This window comes from Cervus canadensis, chromosome Y (assembly GCF_019320065.1).
Source record: "Cervus canadensis isolate Bull #8, Minnesota chromosome Y, ASM1932006v1, whole genome shotgun sequence".
Classification (NCBI taxonomy): Eukaryota; Metazoa; Chordata; class Mammalia; order Artiodactyla; family Cervidae; genus Cervus; species Cervus canadensis.
This window is the reverse complement of record NC_057420.1, coordinates 6,082,493-6,092,999: the sequence shown is the minus strand read 5'-3', so window position 1 is coordinate 6,092,999 and position 10,507 is coordinate 6,082,493. Positions and strand designations below refer to the sequence as shown.

Below are 10,507 nucleotides of genomic sequence, written 5' to 3'. Positions count from 1 at the left end.
AACAACAAAATTCTGTAAAGCAATTATCCCTCAATTAAAAATAAAATTGATTAATTAATTGAAAAAGACACAGAGAACCAATGTTGAATGGGCATTATCCCTATTTCAGAAGTGGAAATCTGGGCACCACAGTCTCTTCATGAAATATGGGATTCTTTGATTGTATAAATTTTTTATTTTTCTCCATGAAATATCGAATTCTCTATTTCCTGCATCAAAATTTAGGTGCTAATTCTTCTTAGAAATTGGCTTCTCTATATTTACAATGTGAAATACAGAATGGAAAATTTACTATGAGAAAAATGGAAATGCCTATAGAGCATGTGAACTACCCGTTCTTTAGCTGTGAAACACATGTGTTCCCTGTTTGTGTTTGTGTCCCTGTGCCTTGAACGTTTGTGTGTACACACAGGTGTTGTGTTGCCTTTGTGTGTGTCTCTCTCAGTGTGTGAATATCTCTGGCTCAGTGCAGATGCAGAAATGAAGGCAGTAATACATGAAATATGTTGCAACCAGAGGAGGAAGAAGGCATCCATCCACAGACTGGGGGAGAATGGTCTATGTATCTCCACAGTGTCCCTATCTAGGAGAAAAATGAGGAAAGGTTAGCCAAAGACAGCTTAGGTCAGTGGGTCCACAAATTAGGATTTCCATCAAGAGACATAAACAAGGCCACATCTTTTTTTGGTTGTCTCATTGGGTTTATTTTTATCAGGAAGGAAGACAATGCTGGACTACACTTCAGGCCAGGTTTCTTCTTCAATCCTTTCACTTCTAGCATCTAGAGGCTTCTTGAACTAAGGCAGTTTGTGAACCACTTACAGGTGTCATCCATGATGAGGGACCAAGATGAAGACATATTTAGCTACATGACCAAATTGAAGGTCAGGCTGGGGACACTGACATTGTGAAGGGGAGGTGACTGAAGAGGAGGGGAAAGTATTTATCTCTAAAAATAGGAAAGACCAGCTCTCCTGTAAAGAATTGCGATACCCCGCCTCCCCTACACTTTGTCCTGGCAAGTGTCAAAACTCAAGCACCCCATTGATTGCTGCAAGATCACATTGTTCTTTGGAAACAACCAGTATTTCCAAAAATACAATGTTTGTTAAGGAGTGTCTCATTCACAACTCTGGTAAGAGATAGCTTCCTGAGTGTGGAGGGGTGGGGCCAGAAAGGAGTACATTGAACTTGGAAGGTGACTGAGGTCCTTCTCTGATATTCATATATTCATTTTCCTGCAGGATACTGAGCCTTCATTCCAATTCAGTTCACTGATACCAGGAATTTCAACATAAGACATGCAATTGTACATACTGCAATAACAACATTAACTTCTTCACTGATTCTCTGACCACAACTTTGGAGGATCTAGCAGGATTGTTGAGGTGGGGTCCCACTGATCCTCTGCAGAATGGGCGATTTATATCAAAGTCTTGTTGGTGCACAGGGACGCTCACTATCAAGTGAGGCCTGTTCTGACGTTTCTCATTTCCCTGACAGATCATCATCAAGGATCCCTATCCAAATCCTTGCAGTATTTCATGAGGAAAAAGTCTCCACTAGAAGGTAACCTGGGGAGGACAGGTGAGGAGATTCGTGGCTGGGCACCAACACAAGTTTTTCCAGGGAGCTAGGTCACTTGTTTCACTTGTTGAAAAATGGAGACTTTGTGGAACACAGAGTTATACCAGGGCATAAGGCATGAGGAGGAGAGAGCAAGTATTGAAAATTAGTTTAAAAAATAAAAAGCAGGTCCTTATTAGGGAAACCTGAGGTTGATGAAGCTTTGGACAGCCTAAAATGCCCAATGTCACCTAGATTTATATCTGACTCAGTTGCACTAAGTCTCTGAATGGTGATTCCATGGCCTACAACCCCGCCCTCAGGTTCATTTTCAGTATGGGCTCAACTACTATTCTTCCTGAAGTCCCCTTTCCACAAAGGTCAGTGAGTCTCCTTTGTTCAAAGCTGTGCCCTGATTTCCATGTTTTGATTTTGTTTTCATCATTACTCTTATCTTGTAAATTATTTTATTTCTCTTTCTCCTCCACCAATCATTCTGATATTACTGACCATTCTGCAATATTATGGTGAATAATCATTTTATCATTGTATTTGTTTTACTTGGAGGATAATTATTTTACAAAATTGTAATGATTTTTGCCATATATCAAGGTAAATCAGCCCTAGATATACATGTGTTACCCCATCCTGAACCCATATGGCACCTATTTATGCACTGTCTCCTATGTTGGCCCCAAACTTGACTTTGGTTGTCCTGCTTCGTGTATCAATCTCATACCACTCATTTATTTTACATTTGTTAATGTATATATTTCAGTGCTATTTTCTCAACCCATACCACAGTCAATTTCTCCCACTGAGTCCAGAAGTCTGTTCTCTATGTCTGTGTCTTGTCTGCTGCCCTGCATTTAGGATCATCAATAAAATATTTCTAAATTCCATATTTTTGTGTTACTATCCAGTATTTTTCTTTTGTTTTCTCTTTCTGACTTTACTCTGTATAAGGCTCTCAAAGCTCATCATATCATTGGAATGGACTCAAATGGGTTCCTTTTGATAGCTGAGTAATATACAATTTTGTATATATACCACAATGTCCTTATCCATTCTTCTACCAATAGACATCTAGCTTAAGTCCATACCCTAACTATTGTAAATAGTATTACAGTAAAGATCGGGGTACATGCTTTTCATTATGTGCTTAAAGAAATGGAAAAGGTGACAGACTTTTCCAGGAACTGACTTAAAAAATTAAAACAGTCTTTAGTGTTGTGCAAAAAGGATGGCTTTTTATATCTGTGTCTCTTTTCAAAGGAACCCCCCAATTTTGAGAAAATTATGATGGAGCATCACCCTTACATAAATTAGAGAAGCTAAGAAGCTGTTTCACATGAAGGACAGTGATCAGCATAGTTCTAATGAACAGGAAATTAGTGAAAAGTGGTCGGCATGTGAGATGTACAGAAGGGAGACACAAGGAAGCCTGAAATAATATCGAAGGATAAATAAACAGTAAAAACTCTATGTGTCTGTGTATTGTGTGGGCAGGAACTCAGGATAAGTACTTCAGCTCCCTATAGGATTTTCAACTAGCTGGGTGCCAATTACCATCGATGTACTATACTTTAGTTAAGTTCAGTTTAGTCGCTTAGTCGAGTCTGACACTTTGCGATCCCATGAATCGCAGCACGCCAGGCCTCCCTGTCCATCACAAATGCCCAGAGTTTACTCAAACTCATACCCATCGAGTCAGTGATGCCATCCAGCCATCCCCTCCTCTGTCGTCCCCATCTCCTCCTGCCCCCAATCCCTCCCAGCATCAGTGTATTTTCCAATGAGTCAACTCTTCGCATGAGGTGGCCAAACTCTTGTAGTTTCAGCTTCAGCATCAGCCCTTCCAATGGACACCCAGGACATATCTCCTTCAGGATAGACTGGTTGGATCTCCTTGCAGTCCAAGGGACTCTCAAGAGTCTTCTCCAACACCAGAGTTAAAAGGCATCAATTTTTTGGCACTCAGGTTTCTTCACAGTACAACTCTCGCATCCATACATGACCACTGGAAAACCACAGCCTTGACCAGATGGACCTTTGCTGGCAAGGTAATGCCTCTGCTTTTTAATATGCTATCTAGGTTGGTCATAACTTTCCTTCCAAGGAGTAAGTGTCTTTTAATTTCATGCAGTCACCATCTGCAGTGAGTTTTGAGCCGAAAAAATAAAGTCTAACAGTGTTTCCAATGTCTCCCCATCTATTTCCCATGAGGTGATAGGACCAAACGCCATGATCCTAGTTTTCCGAATGTCAAGTTTTAAGCCAAGTTTTCACTCTCCTCTTTCAATTTCGTCAAGAGGCTTTTCAGTTCCTCTTCACTTTCTGCCATAAGGGTGGTGTCATCAGATATATGAGGTTATTGATATTTCTCCTGGCCATCTTGATTTCAGCTTGTGCTTCTTCCAGCCCAGCGTTTCTCATGAGGTACTCTGCATGTAAGTTAAATAAGCAGGGTGACAATACACAGCCTTGCCGTACTCCTTTTCCCATTTGGAACCAGTCTGTTGTTCCATGTCCAGTTCTAACTCTTCCTTCCTGACCTGAATACAGGTTTCTCAAGAGGCAGGTCAGGTGGTCTGGTATTCCCATCTCCTTCAGAATTTTCCACAGTTTATTGTGATCCACACAGTCGAAGGCTTTGGTATAGTCAATAAAGCAGAAATACATGTTTTTCTGGAACTCTTTTGCTTTTTTGATGATCCAGCCAATACTAGCAATTTCATCTCTCATTCCTCTGCCTTTTCTAACACCAGCTTGATCATCTGGAAGTTCCCAGTTCTCGTATTGCTGAAGCCTGGCTTGGAGAATTTTAAGCTTTACTTTACTAGCGCGTGAGATGAGTGCAATTGTGCGGTAGTTTGAGCATTCTTTGGGATTGCCTTTCTTTGGGATTCGAATGAAAACTGATCTTTTCCAGTCCTGTGGCCATTTCTGAGTTTTCCAAATTTTCTGGCATATTGAATGCAGCACTTTCACAGCATCATCTTTCTGGATTTGAAATAACTCAACTAGAATTCCATCACATTCACTAGCTTTGTCCCTAGAGATGCTTGCTAAGGCCCACTTGACTTCATATTCCAGGATGTCTGGCTCTAGGTGAGTGATCACACCATTGTGATAATCTTGGTTGTGACGATCTTTTTTGTATAGTTTGTCTGTGTATTCTTGCCACCTCTTCTTAATATCTTCTGTTTCTGTTAGGTCCATAACATTTCTGTCATTTACTGAGCCCATATTTACATGGAATGTTCCCTTGGTATCTCTAATTTTCTTGAAGAGATCTCTAGTGTTTCCCATTCTGTTGTTTCCCTCTATTTCTTTGCATTGGTGGCTGAGGAAGGCTTTCTTATCTCTCCTGGCTATTTTTGGAACTCTGCATTCAAATGAGAATATCTTTCCTTTTCTCCTTTGCTTTTAGCTTCTCTTCGTTTCACAGCTATTTGTCAGGTCCCCTCAGACAACCATTTTGCCTTTTTGCATTTCTTTTCCATAAGGATGGTCCTCATCCCTGTCTCCTGTACAATGTCACGAACCTCTGTCCATAGATCATCAGGCTCTCTATCAGATCTAGTCCCTTAAATCTATTTCTCAGTTCCACTGTATACTCATAAGGGATTTGACTTAGGTCATACCAGAATGGTCTAGTGGTTTTCTCTACTTTCTTCAGCTTAAGTCTGAATTTGGCAATAAGGAGTTCATGATCTGAGCCACAGTCAGCTCCTGGTCTTGATTTTGCTGACTGTATAGAGCTTCTCCATCTTTGGCTGCAAACTATATAATCAATCTGATTTCGGAGTGGACCATCTGGTGATGTCCATGTGTAGAGTCTTCTCTTGTGTTGTTGGAAGAGGGTGTTTGTCATGACCAGTGCGTTCTCTTGGCAAAACTCTATTGGCCTTTGCCCTGCTTCATTCCGTACTCCAAGGCCAAATTTGCCTGTTACTCCAGGTGATTCTTGATTTCATACTTTTGTATTCCAGTCCCCTATAATGAAAAGGACATCTTTGTTGGGTGTTAGTTCTAAAAGGTCTTGTAGGTCTTCATAGAGCCATTCAACTGCAGCTTCTTCAGCATTACTGGTTGGGGCATAGGCTTGGATTACTGTGATACTGAATGGTTTGCCTTGGAAATGAACAGAGATCATTCTGTCATTTTTGAGACTGCATCCAAGTACTGCACATCAGACTGGTTTCGTTGACTATGGTGGCTACTCCATTTCTTTTAAGGGATTCCTGCCCACAGTAGTAAATATAATGGTCATCTGAGTTAAATTCACCCATTCCAGTCCATTTTAGTTTACTGATTCCTAGAATGTCGACATTCACTCTTGCCATCTCCTGTTTGACCACTTCCAACTTGCCTTGATTCATGGACCTAACATTCCAGGTTCCTATGCAATATTGCTCTTTACAGCATTGGACCTTGCTTCTATCACCAGTCCCATCCACAACTGGGTATTGTTTTTGCTTTGGATCCATCCCTTTATTCTTTCTGGAGTTATTTCTCCACTGATCTCCAGTAGCATATTGGGCACCTACCGATCTGGGGAGTTCCTCTTTCAGTATCCTATCATGTTGTCTTCTGATACTGTTCATGGGGTTCTCAAGGCAAGAATACTGAAGTGTTTTGCCATTCCCTTCTCCAGTGGACCACTTTCCGTCAGACTTCACCATGAAATGACGATCTTGGGTGGTCCCACACAGCATGGCTTAGTTTCATTGTGTTAGACAAGGCTGTGGTCCTGTGATCAATTGGCTAGTTTTCTGTGATTATGATTTTAGTGTGTCTGCCATCTGATGCCCTCTCACAACACCTACCATCTTACTTGGGTTTCTCTTACCTTGGACGTGGGGTATCTCTTCACGGCTGCTCCAACAAAGTGCAGCCGCTGCTCCTTACCTAGGATGAGGGATATCTTCTCACAGCCGCCCCTTCTGACCTTGACCGTGGAGTGTATTATACTGGAAGGGGGTAGATTTTCCTTTGGGATTGTCTCATAGGACACAGTTCCTTTTGTAGCGTGGATGTTGGGGAGAAAGTAGAAATAAGACAAGAGCTCATTAGCTGTTGACCTACTGATTTTACAAGGGAAATGTTGAAGTTCACCAAAAGGGCATGTTGAACATGGGCCATAAATTGAAATAATGGGTCTCAGTTTTGTTGGATGGTGGTACTCCAAGTGTCTTCTGTGTTGGATATCGATACCATCAGACAGGTAAACAGTATAAAACAAGGGAAAATCATTAACATTCTATTAAGTATGAATTTGATAGACTCATCTAGAATATAAGTGCATGGTCTTTTGTGAGACAGTAGTTTCCCTGAGCTACAGTTCAGGATTCATCCCAGAAGACCTGGATACAAGGTATATGGGGAGACTATGGCCTAGGGAAAGAGAGGTGGGTGGGAATCCTTAAGTATATTAATTTCTGGAAAAAAGAACAGATGTAAAGATGAATTGCCAGAGAAAAGGTAAGCAAACAGATTCCATCATATATATTTGTGCTCATGTGAACTTCCTTCTTTTTTCCATGAACTCAGTTTCGGTACAAGGTGTGCAATAGCAGACGTGCATAGAATGGGAATGTAAAACAGACAAGGGGAAGTCTACCCAGACATTCCCTCTGTGTCCCATGATGGCTCAAGACTAATAACTCTATTTCCAGAAAGGCTTACACTCTTTTCTCAAGGCCCTCTAGTAGGTCAAGGTCCAGAAATATCAATATTTTTCTCCTGAACCCTTCTTTGACGATGACTCTTCCTTGCTGAATGGCTCAGCACTGACTGTTTTCAATCACAATGGTGATGGTGTTTCTTCTGGGGATCTGTTAGTACTCTATCATCCAGTGACGAATGGGGACATCTGGAGCATGTGCTTACCCAGGAACTACTGAGCACTTAGGGTGGCCCTTTCCAAAGAGATGACTATTCCCAGAAACTGTCCACCTCTGCACCTGGCAAAGTATAGACTGCCACAAATGGAGTATGGGGAGTTCATTTGTCCCACTATATTCTCTTTTTGCAGATACAGTGACTCCAACATGTGCATGCCTAAGGGTGACATTTCTGTCCTACATGGAGTTCTGATTTTACATCATTTGGGAGAAACCATCAGGATTTCTTTCCAGGATGAACGGTATATGTCATAGTTCAAGGGTTTATCGTTGTTCTCTTCAAGGTGCATTGATTTAGATATTTTCCCTGTCTACAGAGGTGGTCTAAAGCTCTAGAAGGCAAGATGTGGTCTTCCCTGGTTGCTGTCCCAGCAATCATCCAAGAAACACTGATAAATGTCTTCTCAGTTTCTTAATTTGTAAAGGTCAAACTCACTTATTAAGAAAATTGTAAGAATAAAAATGAAAGTTACCATGCATATATTAGTGTATAAGTGTTTGTCAGAAGACTGAAAGTGTTTCCCCTCAAGAAAAGATACTTTAAAAGAGGTGACAATAGGCTCCTCCATTGTCTGCCACCACCACTGCCTCTTCTGCCACCGCTGCTGCCGGGATCACCGCAGCCCCCAGCCTCGCGCGTCACTGCTACCTCCTCAGACAGAAATTTTATGAATAAGCATCAGAAGCCAGTGCTAACAGGCCAGAGGTTCAAAACTCGGAAAAGGGATGAAAAAGAGAAATTCGAACCCACAGTCTTCAGGGATACACTTGTCCAGGGGCTTAATGAAGCTGGTGATGACCTTGAAGCTGTAGCCAAGTTTCTGGACTCTACAGGCTCAAGATTAGATTATCGTCGCTATGCAGACACACTCTTCGATATCCTGGTGGCTGGCAGTATGCTCGCCCCTGGAGGAACACACATAGATGATGGTGACAAGACCAAGATGACCAACCACTGTGTGTTTTCAGCAAATGAAGATCATGAAACCATCCGAAACTATGCTCAGGTCTTCAACAAACTCATCAGGAGATATAAGTATTTGGAAAAAGCATTTGAGGATGAGGTGAAAAAGCTTCTCCTCTTCCTTAAAGCCTTTTCCAAAACCGAGCAGACAAAGTTGGCAATGCTGTCAGGGATCCTGCTGGGCAGTGGCACCCTGCCTGCCACCATCCTCACCAGTCTCTTTACTGACAGCTTGGTCAAAGAAGGCATTGTGGCCTCATTTGCTGTCAAACTTTTTAAAGCATGGATGGCAGAAAAGGATGCCAACTCTGTTACCTCCTCTTTGAGAAAAGCCAACTTAGATAAAAGGCTGCTTGAACTCTTTCCAGTTAACAGAGTGTGGATCATTTTGCTAAATACTTCACTGAGGCAGGTCTGAAGGAGCTCTCCAACTTCCTCCGAGTCCAGCAGTCCCTGGGCACCAGGAAGGAGCTGAAGAAGGAACTCCAGGAGCATCTTTCTCAGGAATGCCCGATCAAGGAGGTGGTTCTCTATGTTAAAGAAGAAATGAAAAGGAATGATCTTCCAGAAACGGCAGTGATTGGACTTCTCTGGACCTGTATAATGAACGCTGTGGAATGGAACAAGAAGGAGGAACTCGTGGCGGAGCAGGCCCTCAAACACCTGAAGCAATACGCTCCACTCCTGGCTGTGTTCAGTTCCCAAGGCCAGTCAGAGCTGATCCTTCTGTAGAAAGTTCAGAAATACTGTTACGACAACATCCATTTCATGAAAACCTTTCAGAAGATTGTGGTTCTCTTTTACAAAGCTGATGTGCTGAGTGAAGAAGCAATATTGAAGTGGTACAAAGAAGCACATGTTGCCAAAGGCAAAAGTGTTTTCCTTGACCAGATGAAGAAATTTGTGGAATGGTTACAAAATGCAGAAGAAGAGTCTGAATCTGAAGGTGAAGAGAATTAGGTGGCTCGAGAAGCACAATACCTAGGTCACCACACAGCACTTTTATTGGGAATGCTGAGCCATTTGAGAAGAGAAATGTGGCTTCCGTTTTTCACAAAGGAAAAAAAAAATAGGATAGGCTTCCCTTTTGCCGAGGGGGAAATGGTTTTTTGTTTTGTTTTGTTTTTAAATGGAGCCCTGAGGCATCAGCGGTTATACTTGGGACTCTACCTCTCACTCACTATCCGCTAACTTAAAGCCATTCAACAGGGAGTCCAGTATCTGAGGCGAAATACTCCACAGACTCCTCATTTTTTAGCTGTATTTTTCAGGTACTGTGTGGTGAATGCCCGGCTGGTGTCTATTACAGGGCCACTTTGGTAGTTGTGTATCTGCTCGTGTATGTGATTTGACAAACCATTTTTTTTTTTTTAATAAATGGCTTTAAATAAAAAGAAAAAAAGGGGTGACAATAGAACCATCTATGACTCCCTGTGTTTAGTGGACCCATGTTATGTACCTGTGTATTGTATATATTCTAGTGTTTTATATTTTTTCATATTTGATTGTATTCAATAGCTCCTTTAAAGTCTATTTTATTTGTCATACAACATGGTTTACCCACCTGTTATAGATGAATGCTAACCTTTGTGCTCTTTTAAACCTCCTTTACCTATTTATTTTCAAAATAATAATTATTCATTCACAACAATGTTAGCTTCCCAAAATCTTTAACCAGCTATATCTACATGTTGAGTTATACTCTCATAATGGCTGTAGGTATTTGAAACTCTGATTTTTATTAAGGCTTATATTTCCAAAGTACCCCAATCATATCAAGTATAAAACTTGATAAATAAGCTATTTAATCCCACCCTCAAATTACCTGTTTTAGAAAGTACAGGCTGACTTAGATAAGGAACAAATTGAATGATTTTGCTCTTTTCTCCCCTCACTTTTAATTCCTGCTTTTATTTTTATTTTTAATTTGGTAAAATAATGGGAGCCATCATAACTTGAGGTACCCTCCCTCAGGCAAAAGGAAAGGCAGAATGCCAAGTCCATCTGATTTGTTTTCCGTCAAATTTGCTTGTGGTCCTAGATGTGCTACAGTGCTCTCCAGGACCTA

At 41.3% G+C, this 10,507-nt stretch overlaps 1 protein-coding gene across 1 annotated transcript; it reads left to right on the top strand.

The window, feature by feature from the left end:
* Positions 1 to 8,048: 8,048 nt before the first annotated feature.
* On the top strand, positions 8,049 to 9,661 carry LOC122436421 (basic leucine zipper and W2 domain-containing protein 2-like). The gene is given in 2 exon segments (XM_043460221.1): positions 8,049 to 8,810; positions 8,813 to 9,661. Coding segments are annotated over 2 exon segments (1,254 nt in total). The 5' UTR covers positions 8,049 to 8,143; the 3' UTR covers positions 9,400 to 9,661.
* The last annotated feature ends 846 nt before the right edge of the window (positions 9,662 to 10,507 follow it).